The 20891-nt window shown below is 47.1% G+C and overlaps 1 protein-coding gene across 1 annotated transcript in view; it reads left to right on the top strand.

Annotated features, from left to right (window-relative positions):
* iglon5 (IgLON family member 5) overlaps positions 1-20891 on the top strand; it is a 387846-nt gene that overhangs the window by 298653 nt on the left and 68302 nt on the right. Inside the window, exon 2 of the mRNA XM_039770576.1 lies at positions 515-593. Within this exon, the coding sequence (XP_039626510.1) occupies positions 515-593 (79 nt within the window). The remainder of the gene's footprint in view (positions 1-514; positions 594-20891) is intronic.

Raw genomic sequence — 20891 nt, 5'->3', positions numbered from 1 at the left:
GAAAGCTGCTGCTCAGGATCTCTTCCATGTTGGGGTTGAGGGATGTGCTCGTACCGTGCAACCAAAGCTCCTGACACAGTCCCAGAGGGGATGCCATCTGCTTTTGCCAACGAGCTCCACGTTAACCCCTGGGCTGCCTTTGAAAGTCATTATGTGAAGACTTGATAATCGGAACTGAACCTTCCAGTCAAGTGTTCTTGTATATTTAGTGTTATCTTTATGCCACATCATATCACCTGGGCTGGCATGCCTTTCTGGCTGGCCCCATATGAGTGAATGTGTGCCCTGTGATGGGCTGGCACCTCAACTGGCATTGACTCCTGCCTTGCACCTGATGATGCCAGGTTAGGCTCCATCCTTCTGCAGTGCTGAAATGGGATTTATCAGGTTTAAGAGTGTTGAGCGGGGATGATGTTCTGTTTTATAATGTGACTTGATATTATTATTATTATTATTTCACATGGTGCCAGCTGGCATTCCTCTGATTTTCTTCCTTCTCTTCCTCCATCTGCAGGGCTATGCGTTTCCAGTTCAGACTTCATTCCTCCGACGGAGAACATGACGGTCACCCAGGGAGACAGCGCCGTCCTCAGGTAGGTCAAGTGCCACTTTTACCTGCATGATTGTCTGGCTTTGGGGGCATCGAGTTAGAAGGTGCTGGCATGGCATAACATGCAGGTGTGTTCAAGTTTTGCAAGTTTGAACATTCTGAATTTTTGTCCATTTACTTCATCAAAGAGGCAGACTCCCAGCTTTGTTTCTTTAATGTGTTTTAGTAAAGAGTCGCTCAAAAATGAACCGAATCAAACGTCCTTGCAGGTATTAGTCCATGAACTCCATGTTTGTAATGGCATTTCACAAAGTCACACAGCTAAAAACTGAGCCCAGATTGGTTTGTGGGAGCTGTTATGTGTTTATTGGGTCGTCATAGTGATGTAGGCAAACCCATAATGACAAGGACCAAAACCCAAAGGTCACTCGGACACAACCTCAGAGGTCCTCTGCTGAGATGAGAGAGCCTGACAGAAAGACGACCATCTTGTGATCACTCGGTCAGTCGGGCAAGATGGGTGACGGACTCCATCCGGGGGACAAAGATTCTCTGAAACTCTTTGGACCAAATCTAAGCATCATGTCAGGTGAAGACCAGGCACTGCTCATCTCCTGCCCAATGCCATCCCTACAGTTTTGTCTTCCTGGGGTCCTTTGTGACCCTTTGTGATCCCTTTACCATTCAGAGTTGTCCTCTCTTCATGGAGAAATGGCAAGAGAGAAAGGTGGCCTTCACTTCATGGCAAGACAACATGAGAGAGAGAGAGAACAGGCCTTGGCAGGTCCTGAAACGCACACACGCACACACACACACCTGAGCACTCCCTGAGGACACTCACTAATGAAACAGCTCATGCCAGCTCACACCCAAGTCAAGTATTGTCTGTAGTGCCAAGCAAACAAACAAATGTGGAAAAATGATTAGGCCATAAACATGGCACAGATGGCGCCTTCCTTATCAATGAAACTCTGGGGGTAGAAAACTGGTTTGTCCAACTTCGTCTCTCGTAAACACGATAAATAAAGACATACAATATATTTATTAACTTCTGTGCCACATAGCACTCAGTTTACACCCCACCGCACCTACATTGAAGGGTGGTGGTGGCACTATCATGCCAGGGGGGTGCAGAGACAGGGACGGGTCAAAAGTGAGGGAAGGATGAATGCGGCCAAATGCACAGGAATCCTTGAAAAGAATGTGCTTTAGAGTCGGGGTCCCCTACTCCGGTCCTGGTGGGCTGCAATGGCTGCAGGTTTTCATTCTTAATCTGTTGTTTTACTGACTGGGCAGCAAAGTCACTGAGATCAGCAGCCAATCCTGACTGACACAAAGCCTTAGTGGTCCTCAAGGTCCTCTGATCAGGTCCTGAAGGCCCGTGGGGTAACAGCAGCCATGAATGGCCCAAAGTCTCTGGGGTCAACAGCCATCGCACACTCCCTATGACTGGGGACTGTCCTGCCTTGGCTGTCACCCCACTGATCTGGTGACATCTTGACTGGGCTGATGTACCTCACAGACAGAAAGACTGATTGGGAGGAAAGACACTTTAAATGTTTAGATAGATGGGAATGGCACTATACTGTGATAGATAGATAGATAGATAGATAGATAGATAGATAGATAGATAGATAGATAGATAGATAGATAGATGGAGTGAAAGGCACTATATGATAGATAGATAGATAGATAGATATATAGATAGATAGATAGATAGATAGATAGATAGATAGATAGATAGATAGATAGATAGATAGATAGATATGAAAGGCACTATATACAGATAGATAGATAGATAGATAGATAGATAGATAGATAGATAGATAGATAGAGATAGATAGATAGATAGATGAAAGGCACTATATGATAGATAGATAGATAGATAGATAGATAGATACTGGATAGATAGATAGATAGATATGAAAGGCACTATATAATAGATAGATAGATAGATAGATAGATAGATAGATAGATAGATAGATAGATAGATAGATAGATAGATAGATAGATAGATAGATAGATAGATAGATGGAGTGAAAGGCACTATATAATAGATAGATAGATAGATAGATAGATAGATAGATAGATAGATAGATAGGCTGTATATATTGTCACAGATGGCCGGGGTTCTTGTCCGGCCAGGATGCTTCTTCATTCTATGGACTGGGAGAGCAAGCCTGGTCAGGACAGTACCTCCCCCAGAACGCTAGATGGCAGCCCCCATTGGTTGTATCGGGGCCACAGGCATGGGATTTTCGAACTCAAGCCTGTTGAGGTCCGTAGCCACCACCAGGGGGTGCTGCAGTGGTTCCTGAGCCCATGTGGGTGGGTTTTCTGCCACACCCAGAAGTGCTGCTGGAAATGGAGCAGCAAACACCTGGAGCACTTCAGGGTGGGCTATAAAAGGAGCCAGAGTTGAGAGGAGGGGGACAAAGCTTGCCAGAGAGGAGTGGAGGAGAAAAGAAGAAGAAAAAGTATTGTGGTGATTGTGCTTATTGGGACTGTGCTGTTGTGCTGTGCCTGTGGGGACGGGGAAGGCGTTGTGTTTTCTAAGTGTGCCTCTCGTGTCTGTGTGTGTCGGGTCAGGCGCTGGTATAGCGCTATTGTTACAATATTTACACATATACAGTATGTGTGTGTGTATGTGTGTGTGTGTGGGAGGAGTTTGGTCCAGCCTTGTTGGGATCCGTGGGCACCACCAGGCGGGGCCTCAGCTGCTCCTGAGCCCATATGGGCGATTCTTTCATCACCCCTGGAAGTGCTGCCAGAAGTTGATCAGAAAGCACTTCAGGGTGCAGTATAAAGGAGGCCACCTCACTCCACTCGGAGAGCCGGAGTCGGGAGGCTGAGGGCAGAGTTTGCGAGGGGAGGAGAGGAGTGAAGATGGCAAAGAAGAAGAGGAATGAGAGGATTGTGAGCTGCTTGTGGTGCTTTGTGCACAGTGTGTGTTGTAAAGGAAGAGCAGGAAAAGAAATCGTGTGTGTGTGTGTCCTGGGACTTGTGGCCGTGTCAGTGTCTGTCTGTGCCAGGCTTCTTCTACAATGTATATTCTGTATATATAATGTACGTATGTATGTATAAATAATGTTGTAACAAACAGCAGGGTAGGTAGACAAGGTCGAGACACCAAGAGAGGTTGAGGCAGCACCCTGGTAGCCTCGATGAATTGAAAAACTCCAACAGAGCTAATGATGGCTCAAACAAACCATACCTACGATCATTACCAGCTGTGCGATTTGAATTGTAGGAGCTCAGTCCTCTGTGTTTGTCAGGTTGGCATCTGGTGCCACCATGCAGGAATGAGCCAATCGGACCAGAAGGGGAGGAGTTCTTTGGGCAGCCAGCAGGTTCAGTCGTCCCTCTTAGGTGTTTTTTCTTGGCAGCCAGCAAATTATATTAGCAGCAGCGCCCCCTCTCGTCCCAGGGTGGTATTGCTCACCTTGTCAAAGCCAGGGATGGTGGTCCCCAGAGGTACAGGTATGAGACAATATAGTTATATTAATTGGAGTGTCCAATGACCTTTCCAGATGTTTTTTTGTTAAAAGGAAATGTCTGCACAGGACATGGCTGTGTGTTTTCTTCGACTTTTGCCTGCCAACCTGTCAGGTGGGCACTGTAGGGTCCCGTTATAAGCCCACCGCCGTATGCTCTGTGCACTTGCATTGTGCTGAGCGCTCCATGACAATTTATGCAGTTAGCGCTTTTTAAAAGCTGCCATTGTGTTGTACGTTCCTGTCGTGCCCGGAATTCATTGAATGTAAACGTGTGAACAGAACATGGCAGTTCATCTTCTTGGCTTTTGTTTGTTAACATGCCAGCCTGAGTTTTAACAAACTCATTTCTGCAGATTAACATTTCGTATTTGGATAATTGTTTGTGAATTGTCGTTTAAGGCTTAATAGTTACTTAAGAAAGTAAGCCATTATCATCTCCTTCCTCCCTGGTGCCATTACCTTTTATTACAGTAAGCGCTGCTTGGGACGTGTAGCTTATTGCAGGGTGTTCAGGTGGGCCTTGAACTCGTTTGGCCAGGGGGATTCTGTGCAGGGCATTCTAGACTGGAGGGCGGGTGTATAAAGGCAGTCTGTCGGCTGATTGGAGCTCTCGTATTAAACAGGACATCACAGAGATGAGCACCTGACGGGCAGCTAACAGGACCACCCTGGAGTTCCTGGGCCACCCTCTTGGTGTTTCAGTAAATGTTACTGGAATGGAACAGCAACTGGGCGTGTAAACGAGGAGAATACTCGCATTGAAATACGGCCTCTCAAGGTGAACATTCGAAAAGAGTGAATTAATGAGTGATTGTGGCGGCACAGATGTCCTTCTTTAAGACAGACGATTGTCAAGATGAGTTTTTGGAATTCCCAAACTGCGCACAGCACCCTCCATTCCAGTAATTTCCTTTAACGACGACAACAACACCATTTAATTCTGTCGCACGATTTCGTAATGATGATGAGCTCAAACTTTACAAGATGAAGAACAAAAAATACAAAAACAAGATTAGGCAATGCTAAATAACAAAGAATAAAATAAGGTCCGATGGCCATGAAGGAAAGAAAATAAAAAACAAAATCTGCAGGGGTCCCAAGGCCACAAGACCACCCTGCCCCCCCCTAACATCAGTGATCTCAATCAGCCCTCGTGGCTTTCAGACTTCACATGGAAGAATTAGATGATGATGATGATGATGATGGTCATGTGGACCTCTGGCCTTCAATCCATCAATGGAGGGGCAGCACGGTGCCCTGATCAGGCGGTGCGGGCGCAGATCACCACCACAGAAAAACGGAAAAATGATAGCAGGTGAAGTAGGGTTAGTAGGGATTATGGAGCCATGATAAGAAAACGACAATTCAATGCATATCCAGAATATCAGGGTGACACTAAAATGAAGCTCTGAGGAAGCCATGTTACAATAACGGGTTGTTAGCAGTTTTTAAAGTGCTCCACCGTGTCAGCCTGGCGAATTTCTATTGATGAACTCGTATTCCAGATTTCAGGTTCATAACAGCAGAAGGTCGTCCGCCTCACCACTTCTTTTAAGTCACGGATGTCAAACTCCAGTCCTGGAGGGCCGCAGTGGCTGCCGGTTTTCATTCTAACCGTCTTCTTCATTAGTGACCAGTGTTGGCTGCTAATTAACTTCTCTTGCCTTAGTTTTAATGAACTTGACTCAAGCTGCCATCGCTGTTTCCTTCACCTTAATTAGCAGCCAAACAATAATGAGACACAAAACAAGCCACCGCATGACCAGCTCATCTGTGCCCATCGCACAATATCTGACAATAAAGAAAGGTGTTGGTCTCGGTAAGGTTGATCTCTCATTTTGACGATGTTCTTAGAAAAAACAGAAAAATCAACAGTTTTCAAAATGTCTGCTGTAGCAGAATGAGAGCAGCGACAAGCCGTGGAATAAAATAACGGGTTGAATTAACAGCTAGAATCTGCTTCTCATTAAGAGATTGGTTGGAGTGAAATTGGCTGGAGTTTGGTGTTCCAGTTTAGCAGGTCATCTGTTGGCTCGTTTCTGTTTGGCTGTCATTTAATGAAGAACTAAATCAATTCAGAGGACTGAATCCTTTAAAACAGGGCTACTAAAATGAAGGGAAAAGGAATTCATTAGCAGTGAAAACTGGGCACTGATTAGGAAAAGGGTGAGAATGAAAACCTGCAGCCACTGCGGCCCACCAGGCCTGGAGTTTGACACCCCTGTTTTAAAAGCAGATGTAACTGATGAACAACAGACTTGATGCTCTACTCTCATTAATAAGTGTGCCTTTCATTTTTTCAGCAGTATTTATATGCCATCTTTCTAGTGAGCCAATAAAGGCGGCCATTTTGCTCAACTTCTCACTTCATCCATAATGGCTAACAGGGTACAACCCCCCCAGTGCCACATGTAATGGCATAAAAAGGTAAAGGAGCAGCCGCCAGACGTTTTGAAGATAGTGTAGGAACAAAGAAAAGGAGCGTCCTGTGAACTGAAAAAAAGATGCTTGAAAATAATGAAGGTAAATAAAAGGTGAGAAAGTCTTCTCTCTGCAGGGCTTAAGAAAAATGGCGGTGTGCCCGGTTTTCAGTGGTGTTCAGGGGGCTGTGGACCAGTAGTGACGTCAGTGCTGTTCTCTCCACCACTCCTCATTGGCATTAGGCAGCAGCGCCACCCCCTGGCTGGGAGGGGAACAGCCCGCCAACGAGCCCTGAAATGGTCTCCCGTCATTTTAGAAACATTTGTAGTTTTTCTTCTTCTTCTGGCCGCTCCCATTAGGGGTCACCACAGCGGATCATCTTTTTCCGTATCTTCCTGTCCTCTGCTTCTTGCTCTGTCACATTTGTAGTAATGCAGTTTATGTTTGTGATGCGTCATCTGTTGGAATGATAAGCGCAATGCATTTTACTGCTACGTGTATTACCAGATACATCCCAATAGACGGTGCACCGCAAATGCTAAAGCTGAGGTCCCCGTCAATGACTTCAGCCTGGCCTGACATAGACGGGTAAACTGGGTCAAGCGGGCAGGCTAACAGCATACAGCAGGGGGCGCCCCCTTTTCTTTCTGGCCCTGCTGACTAAACACCCAAAAAAACAGCCACACCTGGTGATGCGAGTTCACCGCGGTCTTAATTGTAAATGTGCTGCATGAAAGAAACTGCGTTTCTGCACGGTGAACTAAACAAATAACGTAATAATCCGTAATTACTATGCCTGGCAAACGGTCTATAAGCACTAAGCATGGAGTCACACACACAGTACTGATTAATTATGTAGAGCGAGCGGCCTGAAGATTTGAAATAACTTGAATTTGAGAACAAAGGCACCCTTGTGTGCAGTCATCGCCCCAGATAGGCACCATGAAGTACGTGACGAGGGGTGGCACCGACGGCAGTGGCTGCTGGGCACTCAGTTGGCGTTCATTCATTTGTTCAGGGATGATTTTAGCCATTATGTTGCCCCCCACTCCCCTTCACCCCTCTTTCTTTTGTGGGTTTTGGCCTGCGACTGCCTTGGGGGGGCCCAAGTGGCAGCTTAGCTCATTTATGCCAGGAAACTCAGTTTTTGTCCAGCCATTGTTATGCTAAAGGGTTACGAGGAGCCAGAGTTCAGTGTGGCACAAATCAGGCCAACTTGGAGCCATCAGTCAAAGGGACCTGCACACCTCTGGGACGTCAGAGGCAAATGGGATACACGGACTGTGATGGACGGCGGGCGCCCAAAGAATGAAAGGCAGCTGCTTTGGGACACTGCGCCTCCCCCAGGACGCTAGAGGGCAGCTTCCCTGCAGCATAGCGGTGCCCCGGATTCCCGCAGGGCACCATGGGATATGGAGTTCGGCTTCACAGCCCTGCTGGGTACCGTGGGTGCTACCAGGAGACGCTGCAGGGAGACCTGGGAGTCTCTACTGTCTACATAACCCGGAATTACCCTAAAGTCACCGGGAAGGGAGCTCCGAAGTACTTCCGGGCTGAAGAAAAAGCAAGTTCTCCATCTGACCCGGACGTGCTGGCAAGTCACATGGGAGGAAGACCAGAAGCACTTCCGGGTCAAGGACTACATAAAGGACTGTTGGAGACCCAGCAGGAGAGCCGGAGTCGGGAGGAGGAGGACAGAGGAGAGAATCGCGTGTGCTTATTGTGCGTTTTTACTTGCCTGCATATGGTGGCTGGGGTGCTTAGAGGCACTCTTTATAAGAGAGAAAAAGGAATTGAACTCTTTTATGTTGTCCTTTTGTCCCAGGCCTGAATATTTTTCCAAAAAAACTCCCGTTTTCTAAAAAGCAATGGTTTCACACATAAATCACCATAAAATGCTTACTTATGACAAATGGCACTCTGTTTTATGTTCCACGAGCCCCTACAGTCTGTAAATTCATATCCTTTATCACAAACCTGTTTGTCTCGTCACTCACAAACTGAAAGGAACCTTCTGGAAAAAAAAAAAAACAGCTTGAGGGTGGCACGGTGGCACAGTGGCTCGCAGTAAGGAGACCTGGGTTTGCTTCCCGGGTCCTCCCAATCATGGAGTCTGCATGTTCTCCCCGTGTGTGTCTTCGTGGGTTTCCTCCCACAGTCCAAAGACATGCAGGTTAGGTGGAGCTGTGTTTCTAAATTGAACCTGCTGTGTGGGTGTGTGTGGGTGTGCCCTGCGGTGGGCTGGCGCCCTGCCCGGAGTTTGTTTCCTGCCTTGCGCCCTGTGTTGGCTGGGATTGGCTTCAGCAGACCCCCGTGACCCTGTAGTTAGGATATAGCGGGTTGGAGTCACGGATGTACATCTGGCGAACGTCACCGTTCTGCCGTTAGCTACACCAGCGTGTTCAGCACTACAGTCCACTGGGTGCCGGTCAGCTGATGCAATTCCCTGTCTTTCATTTTCGATTTCCATGTCGTTTGATAAGTCAGAGTCTGATTCAGCAATAATAATATGCAAAAAAATAAATAAATCTACGCTGAGTATTTTGCTTTGCGCATTCTCTTCGCATTATTGCCTGATGTTGCTGCCATTCTAGACAACTTTTACTCTACGGCTACTCACGTACACGCAGGGATCTGACGTCAAGTCAACGAGTCTAACAGTCCTCCAAGCAAAGAGGGTCTACCTGTAACATAACAGTCGGATTTATTGACATTTACAGCTTTTATCGCCGTCTGTACCTGAATGTTGACTTTAGTCGACATCCGCCCTCGACTCCTCGGGTCAACAACAAGAGTGAGAAACCTTTTAGTAATTTGACGTGCTGTCCTGGACGTCTGTCTGTCGGGTTAGAGGAGCGACAGCGCCCTCTAGTGTCACAGGACCCAGGGGAGAACATGCAAGCATCAGACATACCAGCCAGGTTTATACAGATCAACATGATAAATATATAACTGCCATCCACAGCATCCAACAGGGCTGCCAGCTGTCCATCCATCCCATCTCAAGCAGTTCAGGATCGCAGGATGTTGGGACCCCGACAACACCAGGGCTGCCTTTCTGCATCCACCCTTCCTTTGGTAAATGAGCCCCGAGATCTGAAGCCTGTGCCAGTGAGATGCTAACCAGCCCACCACAGGACTCCCCCACTGTGTCCCACACTGCCAGCAGACCTGACAGCAGATTGTGGGTGGAGTCCACGTGTAAATTGGCAAATGCCACCCAGAAGGTGCACCAAGTACCCCGTAAGTAACATAACATGACATTCTCATACCCGCTTAGGAGCAGCGCCTGCCTAGCCATGGGGTTCAAGGTGGGAGTAAACCAGGGGGGAGGCAGATCACACACACACACACACACACACGCGAGGACAGCATGGCAGGCCCACCTGAGACCAGGATACCACTGTGCTGATTGTTGCTGGCACCACCTGGTGGTAGCACTGAGGTAATGTAATCATTTTTTGGTGATATTAACTTCTCCTGCAGCCCGTACTCCCGTGAAGATTAACCCAGCATTTCAATTTTTTTTTAAGAGAAACAAAACCAAAATTTACTTTTCACGAATGTGTGCCACGGTGGCATGTTGGAGTTTTAGCTCACGACGTAAACTGGGGCACAAGTACTGCAGGTCTGAGACTGCGTGAAGCTCTAGAGTGGAGAAGGAGTCCCACCAAAGACAAATGACTGCATTGGAAGCCCCTCAGCCTCCAGTCACTCAACTAGTTAAAGCAACGCAACTGGTTAAAACTGGTGGGCCGGCCCCTGGTGACAAGGTACCACCTCAGCCTGCGTCCTGCAGCGAGGACCACCTTAAGGTCCAAAAGCACACAAAGCCTCAAAATAGGTGCTGCCAAGCTCATTGGTGCAACCTTTGGCATCAGTTGGCACCAGGTCGGATTGTGGGGGGGTTTTTCCGATTCCGTATTTGTAAATAAGAAATTGGGAGCCCGTAGCCTGAGTGCTGGCTGGCATCCTTAAATAAAGAAATCCATAAGACGGGTGCCGCAGAATCCTGCTGTTTGTTTCCTCGTCTAATTGAACAGCAGTCAAGGTGTTAGGAGTAATTAGAGATTTTAATTAAAAGGTGATATACGACGCGCCTGAGTGAGATCGCGTCTCCCAAGGGTGCTGCTGAGGTCGGCCGGGGTGCTGGGTACAGACAGCAGCATCGGTGGGCCGACTCATCTGGGCACCCAGTCCTTCTGCATCTGATGGGGGGCGCTATACTTGTGGCTTAAAGAAAACTTGACAAGATGGGAATAAGAAGGAAGAAATTAGAAATCTGTGTGTCTGCCTGAGGGTCTTAGCATTGAATACTATTAAGGGTTAAACGCACATCTGCCGAGGAGGTGTTATTGTGATGAAGAGCGCGTAGCTTTTATTAGCATCCATGACAACATGAAACAGGCCAGGTGTGTGTGTGTGTGTGGTGATCATCCACTTCACAGTTTGTCACAAGAGGAAGACCCCCCCCACCCCCCAGACTGAAAGGCAGCTGCTTTGGCTGAACTTTCCTTTGTAATGGAAGTGAGTGCCCAACAGGGGGCAGCACTGTTTCATTTCGCCCAGCTGTTTACTGAAGCCCCTTATTCAGTGTATGCTTGTGTGGAAATGCAGGACCACCGCGTACAGGACATAAGTTAAATCTAGAGTGCCCACCCTCTGTTCGTCTCCAACAGGCCAGTGACAGGAGTGCCACACTAGCAAGAAACACAACAATGGACTAAAGTATACCAAAGAAAACACAATCGGCGGCCCAGCCGCTACACACACACACACACACACACCTCTCTGAGGAACCACAGAAAAACCCACCAGGCATAGAAAAGTCCACTCCTGGGGTTCAAAAGCTGGATGTGCACTGAGAGACCACCCATTTAAGTACATCCATCCATCCATCCATTTTCCAACCCTCTGAATCCTAACTACAGGGTCACCGGGGTCTGCTGGAGCCAATCCCAGCCAACACAGGGCACAAGGCAGGAACCAATCCTGGGCAGGGTGCCAACCCACCGCAGGACACACACAAACACACCCACACACCAAGCACACACTAGGGCCAATTTAGAATCGCAAATCCACCCAACCTGCCCATCTTTGAACTGTGGGAGGAAACCCACGCAGACACGGGGAGAACATGCAAACTCCACGCAGGGAGGACCCGGGAAGTGAACCCGGGTCTCCTAACTGCGAGGCAGCAGCGCTACCACTGCGCCACCGTGCCGCCCCATTTAAGTACAGCATGTGAATATTCATATCTGTTATGTGGCGCCTTTCATATCCACGCTTCTTCAGGCTGAACCCCCCAGTCTCACTGAGATGGCACAGGCGGTGAACCAGCGGAGGGGAGGGAAGGCTGCAGGGGTCTGTGGTATCTGAGGGTGAACTTCTCCAGGCTGGTGGTCAGGCTGGCCTCCTGGCATTGCAAGCAATCTCTGCTTGCATTTGAGAGACTGGCATCATCCCAACTGACTGGAAAACGGGACTCGTCGCCCCAATCTGGAAAGGGAAGGAGGATCGCCTGGACTTGGACAACTATAGGGGCATAACACTGATCTCAGTGCTGGGTAAGGTCCTTGATAGGGTGGTCCTCAGTAGGATCTGTGATCAAACGCTCACCTACCGGTCTGGTTTTATGCCTAAGAAGTCCACCATCGACTGCATTCTGGCACTGAGGGTTCTCATGAAGTGCAAACGTGAATATCATCAGAGTTTTTTTGCAGCCTTTGTCGATTTTTGTAAAGCGTTCAACTGCCCTGTGGGACATCCTGAGACCTCGCGGGTCCCCTCAAGTTTCCTGGATGTAATGGCCGGCCTGTACACTGGTACTGGGAGTGCTGTGCAGAGTGGAGGCAGGACCTCTGCGTTTTTCCCAGTTGATTCTGGGGTTTCTCGGGGGGCGTTCTGCTCCTACTCTGTTCAATGTTTCTATGGACTGAGTGTTGGGCAGAGGCATGGGGTCCAGTGGCTGGTGGGCATCTTGTTGGTGAAGAAAGATTCACGGATCTTGACTTTATTGACGATGCTGTGATCTTCGTGGAGTCAATGGAGGCTGTGATCAAGGGTCTCAAGAGACTGAGCGAGGGGTCTGAGTGTCTGGGCTTGCCAGGGTCCCGATAAAAACCAACAACAGGCCTTTAATGACCTCTTGGGCTTGGCCATCAGCAGAGTGTCTGTCTCCAGAGAGAGTGTCGACCTCGTCATCGAGAGGTTTACTGACTTCAGCAGTGACATTCATGTCTCTGGTGACTCTTCCCATGAAGTCAGTAGATGGATTGGGAGAGCATGGGGGGGTCATGAGGTCACTTTAAAGGGGTGTGTGGTGCTCCTGATATCTGCAAAAGGATGAAGGTCCAAGACTTTAGAGTCCTGGTGCTCCCTGTTTCTGAGACATGGACGCCATCCAGTGACCTGAGATGGAGACTCACAAGGTCTCCTTCATGTGTGTCTCTCTGGAGAATCCTCAGGTACTGCTGGTGTGACTTTGTGTTGCTCATGGAGTCCTGATTGAGGCCCATGATCTGCATTGTGAGGAGGCCTCAGTTACGGCATTACGACCGTGAGGCTCCATTACCCGAGGGGAATCCTCATTGTTGAGGACCAAAATGGCTGGACCAGGCCAAGGGAGTGCCCACATAGCACCTGGCTGCGGTAGGTAGATGGGTGGGACTGGACTGTGTGTCTGCCTGGGGGGTTACAAAGCAGGATCCTGAGCTGCTTTGTCGTGTGGTGGGTGCAGAAATGCGCTGTACCACTGCATACTCCCCGACCTGACCTGACCTTTCATTGATAGATAGATAGAGAGATAGATTGATGTGAAAGGCACTATATAATATCTATCTATCTATCTATCTATCTATCTATCTATCTATCTATCTATCTATCTATCTATCCATCCATCAATGATCCTCCCTAACACCTTGAGGATGAGGAGTGATCCCCTGAATACCTGGAGGAAGAACTCCTCTCAGAATCTGACCCTCTGTGGGATTTGAACCTGTCATGATGGATTTGTGAGGGGGCCATGCTAGTCGCTGCCTGCCACACCTGCCCCTCAAACTGATTATTAACTCTGGCACTCTGGCACACTGACACACTGGCGCGGTGTTTAGTTCAGGTTTTGCTTTATGGCTGTGAGGTCGCAGGTTCGATTCCCGAACTGATCACAGCTGTGTGGAGGGTCCTTTCCTTCCCTGTTGTCTGCTGTGGTTTGTGCCCACCCTCCCCACATCAGTCCAGTAGGTCAGGGAGCTGCGCTTTATGTGTGTGACTGTCATCGTGGCTCCCTGTGACCCTCCGGTGACAACTGGCTGAATTCCTACGACTCGGTCACTGAGCTGCAGACTCTTTGGGCTCCTCACCTCCTTTTATGTTCTGCACTTCTGAAGTTCAGCAGACATCGCCATCCCCACTCAGCTCGGCTCATGGAGTCCCACAAGTTGACATTCAGAGTCTCGATGTTTTCCAAAGTCTTCAATGAGATGGGAAGAGCGGGAGTTGGGAATTCTGTGGTTTACTCGGAGTGCAGACCGAGGGACTGAGAGCAAACGTCTTGTATTTGCAGCGAGTCTGCCGAACGGATTAGATGCAGGCAAATATTGGCATATGCAGATCGAGGAAGAAAGTAACAAATGAAATTCAATATTTTATCATCAAACCTGTTTGTTGGGATTAACGGTAAGCTCAAGGACAAAATGGGAGGCTGAAGAAAACAGCGAGTGACAAAGTCCCAGAGTGATGGCCGCCAACAGCTGTGCTGTTTCTAAAATTGTCAAATTAAAGTTGAAACAGACAGATAGATACTGTGAAGTGTGTGTGTGTGTGTGTGAGCCCTCGTCCCTACAGCTCACCCCATATCAGACCCCCCAGCCCTCCCTGAGGGTCTATGGATGTACTGAGGCCAGCAGTGAGAGTCAACCTTTGCCATCACGTCTTGGGAAGCACACAAAGCAGCTCGGTGGTCTCCTCTCAGCGTGGACGAGCTTCACCTCTTCTGTTGGTGTCTTCCCAGATGGTGAAGCTTCTCGCTCTGAAGACTCTTTGTGTTGAGCCACTAGTCCATCATGTCTGTCACTTGACCTTTGCTGTATGTGTCATTGTATAATTCAGCTGTTCTCCATCGTCTCATGGTGGGCCCTCTTTAATCTCCCTGTGGTCCGACTTTAACTTTTGACACTGGCAGAGTGAGGGGCGATAGCCTGCATACTGTATGTCACCCTCTCCTTGGCACTTTCTTGCTACCAGCTGGCCCCCTGACTCTTCACTGGGCACAGGATTGCTTTTTGAGGTGAGGGCAGCTTTATACTTGGCTAGAGCCTGCCATGTGATCTGTGTGTCTGTCATATAGCGCCTTTCACGTCTGTCTGTCTGTCTAGCTACTGTATATGACGCATTTCCAGTCTGTCTGGCTCGCTAGTATTTTTAACATCTGTCATTATGAGTGTCACGCACACCTACAGTGTATAGCTGCTGTCTGTAATGCATTTCAGAACTGTCTACTTGTCATATCGATACCGGCCACATAGTAGGGAAACTTTAAAAATCAATAAAAATATAAAAAGAAATGTAATTCTGGCCAAGCGGAAGGTACGTACCTACTGCTCTGACGTCAAACGTTGGTCCTGTACGATCTGACGGGAGAGCATCCCCTGTGTGGGTAGAAAAGCATGTGGCCAATGAGCAGGTACCCTCTAAAAACACGCGTAGCTGTCATCTCTCTCTGAAAAACGTCAAACGTTACTCCTTAACAATCTGTAGATGGCAATGTCTGCTGAACAAACAGGTATCAGTAGCTAAGTGGGGTCAAGGTGCGCTCCAACACGTGGCGAATGGAGGGTGGCACGGGAGTGAGGAGGGCCTCACCCTCAGCCCGCTGTGTCTCTCTTGGATTTGCACAAATAAATCGGTACCACAAGCGAACTCTGATACTTAGCACGGTGAGAGAAGTCGCAAAATCAACCGCAATGTCCAAGCAAATTAGAGGAAAAAAAAACAAATCTAAATCTGTTAAGTAGTTCGCTCATGAAAAACAGACAGACAGACAGACAGTAGCTTTTATATATAGAGAGAGATACTACGTATAGCTTTAATTTAGTGCTTTCTATATCTATCTATGCACTCTATAGTGCCTTTCATATCTAGGTCTCTATTATTCTGTCTATTATATAACACCATTGTATCTACCTATCTATCAATTGAATTTACAGTGCATTTCATCTCTTTCTTTTACTGTGTATAGAGACTTTCATAACTATTATATAGTGCCTTTCACATCTATCTATCTATCTATCTATCTATCTATCTATCTATCTATCTATCTATCTATATCTATCTATCTATCTATCTATCTATCTATCTATCTATCTATCTATCTATCTATTACACTATACACTCACCTAAAGGATTATTAGGACCACCATACTAATCCGGTGTTTGACCCCCTTTCGCCTTCAGAACTGCCTTAATTCTACGTGGCATTGATTCAACAAGGTGCTGATAGCATTCTTTATTGTTGGCCCATATTGATAGGATAGCATCTTGCAGTTGATGGAGATTTGTGGGATGCACATCCAGGACACGAAGCTCCGTTCCACCACATCCCAAAGATGCTCTATTGGGTTGAGATCTGGTGACTGTGGGGCCATTTTAGTACAGTGAACTCATTGTCATGTTCAAGAAACCAATTTGAAATGATTCGAGCTTTGTGACATGGTGCATTATCCTGCTGGAAGTAGCCATCAGAGAATGGGTACATGGTGGTCATGAAGGGATGGACATGGTCAGAAACAATGCTCAGGTAGCCCGTGGCATTTAAACGATGCCCAATTGGCACTAAGGGGCCTAAAGTGTGCCAAGAAAACATCCCCCACACCATTACACCACCACCAGCAGCCTGCACAGTGGTAACAAGGCATGATGGATCCATGTTCTCATTCTGTTTACTCTACCATTTGAATGTCTCAACAGAAATCGAGACTCATCAGACCAGGCAACATTTTTCCAGTCTTCAACTGTCCAATTTTGGTGAGCTTGTGCAAATTGTAGCCTCTTTTTCCTATTTGTAGTGGAGATGAGTGGTACCCGGTGGGGTCTTCTGCTGTTGTAGCCCATCCGCCTCAAGGTTGTGCGTGTTGTGGCTTCACAAATGCTTTGCTGCATACCTCGGTTGTAACGAGTGGTTATTTCAGTCAAAGTTGCTCTTCTATCAGCTTGAATCAGTCGGCCCATTCATTCTCCTCTGACCTCTAGCATCAACAAGGCATTTTGCCCACAGGACTGCCGCATACTGGATGTTTTTCCCTTTTCACACCATTCTTTGTAAACCCTAGAAATGGTTGTGCGTGAAAATCCCAGTAACTGAGCAGATTGTGAAATACTCAGACCGGCCCGTCTGGCACCAACAACCATGCCACGCTCCAAATTGCTGAAATCACCTTTCTTTGCCATTCTGACATTCAGTTTGGAGTTCAGGAGATTGTCTTGACCAGGACCACAGCCCTAAATGCATTGAAGCAACTGCCATGTGATTGGTTGATTAGATAATTGCATTCATGAGAAATTGAACAGGTGTTCCTAATAATCCTTTAGGTGAGTGTATAGTGCCTTTCACCTCTATCTATCTATCTATCCTGCCAACTATGCTATCTATCTATCTATCTATCTATCTATCTATCTATCTATCTATCTATCTATCTAGTACAGTATATAGTGCCTTTCCCTTCTATCTATCTAAACATTTAAAGTCAGTCATAGGGAGTGTGGGATGGCTGTTGACCCCAGAGACTTTGGACCATTCATGGCTGCTTTTACCCCACGGGCCTTCAGGACCTGATCAATGGACCTTGAGGACCACTAAGGCTTTGTGTCAGTCAGGATTGGCTGCTAATCTGAGTGACTTTGGGACCAGTCAGTTAAACAACAGACCTGAAGACCCCTGTGATGCTCCAGATGGCCCCTGAAGGTTTGGACTGGTCAAGATAATCTCAGCCTGTCAGGACCACCCCTGACATGAGGTGTCTTGAGCTGCTCAGGCTGGTCAGATCACTGGGACTTTTACGGGGGCTTCACTGTTCCTTCACAGTTGACCTTTGCTCTTATGACCCCAGTGAGCAGATGAGCCTCGTGGGTTTATTTTTTTATTTTTGTCCCTCGGTTGCCCACCCTTAGCAGTTCATTGTGATCAGTTTCCTATTTCTTGACATTATGAGGAATTTGTTTTTAAGTAATTATTACTGAAAGCGTTCATGCAGCACAGAATGTTAAAACTCAGTGCATTTATTAAGCTTCCAACGAGCAATCAGAATCGGCTTCTCTAATTTATAAATATATTTTCCCTCATTGAACTTTTAGGTTTTATCTTTGTCCTGCATTACCATATAAATTTAAAATTTCAAATGACTTTTATTTTTTTTTTTTTTGCTTTCAGTTATATTGTGTGGGAGGATTTTATTTTATAATTTCATATTTTACAAAAACAGGTTCCAGGGACCGCATTTCCCAGGGGGCACACGAGTGATTCATGTGGTTGAGAGAGCTGGCATCCACCCTTCATAATCCCAGGCCGTGAGTGCCACCTTATGGCGGGCCGATGCATGAGTGGCGGGTCGGGGGGTCAAGCTGTCCGGCAGCTTTTTTTGTCCTGGCTGTCAAGTTTGGTGTAGGAAGCGTCATGTGGGCTTTGGCCTTGGCCCATCGGTGCCAGTGTGTGGTCCCGTTAATGTTATAATAGACAAAGATCTCGGAGGCAGTTGTGGGCTTCGGTTTGCTGAAGACCCTTTTGATGTTCCAGTATGACTGCGCCCCCTGTGGTCCATGCAGACACGGAGTCTTCACCTCACGCTGAGATTAATTAGAGTGCCGACTGTCAGGCGGGGTCTTCTCATCCAGCTTCAGTACCTGAGCTCACAAATGCAATGCCCCGATGGCTGAGTGGGCACAAATTCCCACAGATACACTCCAGAATCACGTGGAAAGAGAAGATGGAAGGTTGTTATAGGGGGTCCACTCCATATTAGCGTTTTACTCCTCCTTCTCCTTCTTTTTCCTCCTCATCTGTGAGGTAGATGTGCTTCATCGAACTTCTCCAGACAGCTCAGTTCTGCACTTCCTCATCCTCAGTCAGGTTTTCTTTTAATTTATTCATGCACCTCCATTTTGGCCTTCCTCATTTCTCTCTTCCCCTCTACTTCATTTGTTTACCACATCTTCATCATCTCTCCTCATTTCACGTCACCCTACTGTCCTGTCCTTTCTTTGGTGTCTCTGCCACTTCTGTTGTCCTTCTGGTTTCTTATTCTGTCTTTTTCTGTCACTCCACACATCCACCTCCACCTTCTCATTTCTGTCACGTCCAACTTCTTCTCCTGACATCATGGCTGGTCTTAAAAGCCTTAACTTATGTCGTGTTATCTCTACATCTAATTCTCCATATTGGTCGACCACTGACCCTCCATATTTAAACTTCTCTGCTCTCTTCAGTGGCTCCCCCTGCAGGCCAACTTCTGAACCAAGCTCATCATTACACCTCCACTACTCTCTCTTCTCCATTCTTCCACTTTCCTCTCCTCTTTTCTGCTGCTACACAACACAATGGCATCGGCACTCCACCAGCACCGGGGGGTCTGGTCTTTTATCCCACGACTTAACACAGCCATAGTTCTGCATGTAGAGTGGGATGTCCGACAGGCTCTTACTGGTGTGCTGGTCAGGTGTCCACGTACCTTTAGCCATGTGGCACTTCCATAATTCCAGTCCTCTTACTCAGGGACGTGTGGTCAGGGGAGGCAGAGCAGTAAAGCAAAAAAAACAAATAATGATAACATAAAATAAATGTGTCCACTGGTCTGTGCTATACATTTGTTTTCTGTACAATTCCAATAATTTCCAAATTTTTGTATAGTCCACAGCGCTGAATTGCCGCACTTCCTGTTCAAACACTTGGGAGAAACGTGAGGAGCGGCAGCGACGAGCCTCACCTCCCCTCGGGCTGCGCTCTCCTCACACACGGGGCTGATGTGCGTGCCTGTCGCTGTCTCTCTTATGTCGCCAATATCAGGCTTACATTTCATTATACACCCTGACTTTCCACAGTCTGGCTAATCTCTCTATTGGCTCTCTATTATAATATAAAAATCCTGGGAGATGAGGCCTGTTCAGAGAGACACTTTCATGTCCTGCGAGACGAGACTTTGTGCCATGCCCAGGGCCGAAATAAAAGACAAAGAGTAGGTGAAGAGTAGGTGACAAAGTAGAACAGCGTAAAGAATTCAAAAACGTTGGCGCGGTACATGTGCAGAGCAGGTTAGAGATAATGGAAGTGTGAAAATTCGAAAGTCAAAGAAACGGATAGTAAAGATCGCATTAGTGCAAACAAATGGAAATTATTACTTGGTGAAATAACAGAACAGTGAAAAGAGATTAAATATATTGTTCAGATTTAAAGTTTAAGTCGGAGACTTGTAGATCGTATATTTCATGTTGCCATCAGGGAAAAGTCGTGTTTCATCCCAATGAAGAGGCGTATCCGCGAAAATTAAAAGATTTGTGGTTTGGTGAAAGTGACATCCACAAATTTGAGTGGCAGAGCCGCCAAGTGGCCTGCGTGTACCGGAGGCCAGGGGGGTTGGTGAACAAAGCAAGTGGGGGGCAGCGCCCTGGTATATACAGTGGGTAAAGAAAGTATTCAGACCCCCTTCAATTTTTCACTCTTTGTTATATTGCAGCCATTTGCTAAAATCATTTAAATTAATTTTTTCCTTCATTAATGTACACACAGCACCCGATATTGACAGACAAAAAAAGAATTTTTGAAATTGTTGCAGATTTATTAAAAAAGAAAACTGAAATATCACATGGTCCTAAGTATTCAGACGCTTTGAACCCTCAGTATTTAGTAGAAGCCCCCTTTTGAGCTCATACAGCCAGGAGTCTTCTTGGGAAAGATGCAACAAGTTTTTCACACCTGGATTTGGGGATCCTCTGCCATTCCTCCTTGCAGATCCTCTCCAGTTCTGTCAGGTTGGATGGTAAACGTTGGTGGACAGCCATTTTTAGGTCAGGGCTCTGGCTGGGCCATTCAAGAACAGTCACAGAGTTGTTGTGAAGCCACTCCTTCGTTATTTTAGCTGTGTACTTTGGGTCATTGTCTTGTTGGAAGGTAAACCTTCAGCCCAGTCTGAGGTCCTTAGCACTCAGGAGAAGGTTTTCAAAAAGTTCTATCTTGGAGTTTGTTAAAAGACACCTGAAGGACTCTGACATGGTGAGAAATAAGATTCTCTGGTCTGATGAGACCAAGATAGAACTTTTTGGCCTTAATTCTAAGCGGTATGTGTGGAGACAACCAGGCACTGCTCATCACTTGTCCAATACAGTCCCCACAGTGAAGCATGGCGGTGGCAGCATCATGCTGTCAGGGTGTTTTTCAG

Source organism: Polypterus senegalus, chromosome 12, assembly GCF_016835505.1.
Source record: "Polypterus senegalus isolate Bchr_013 chromosome 12, ASM1683550v1, whole genome shotgun sequence".
NCBI classification, from domain to species: domain Eukaryota; kingdom Metazoa; phylum Chordata; class Cladistia; order Polypteriformes; family Polypteridae; genus Polypterus; species Polypterus senegalus.
This window is presented reverse-complemented; position numbering and strand designations above follow the sequence as displayed.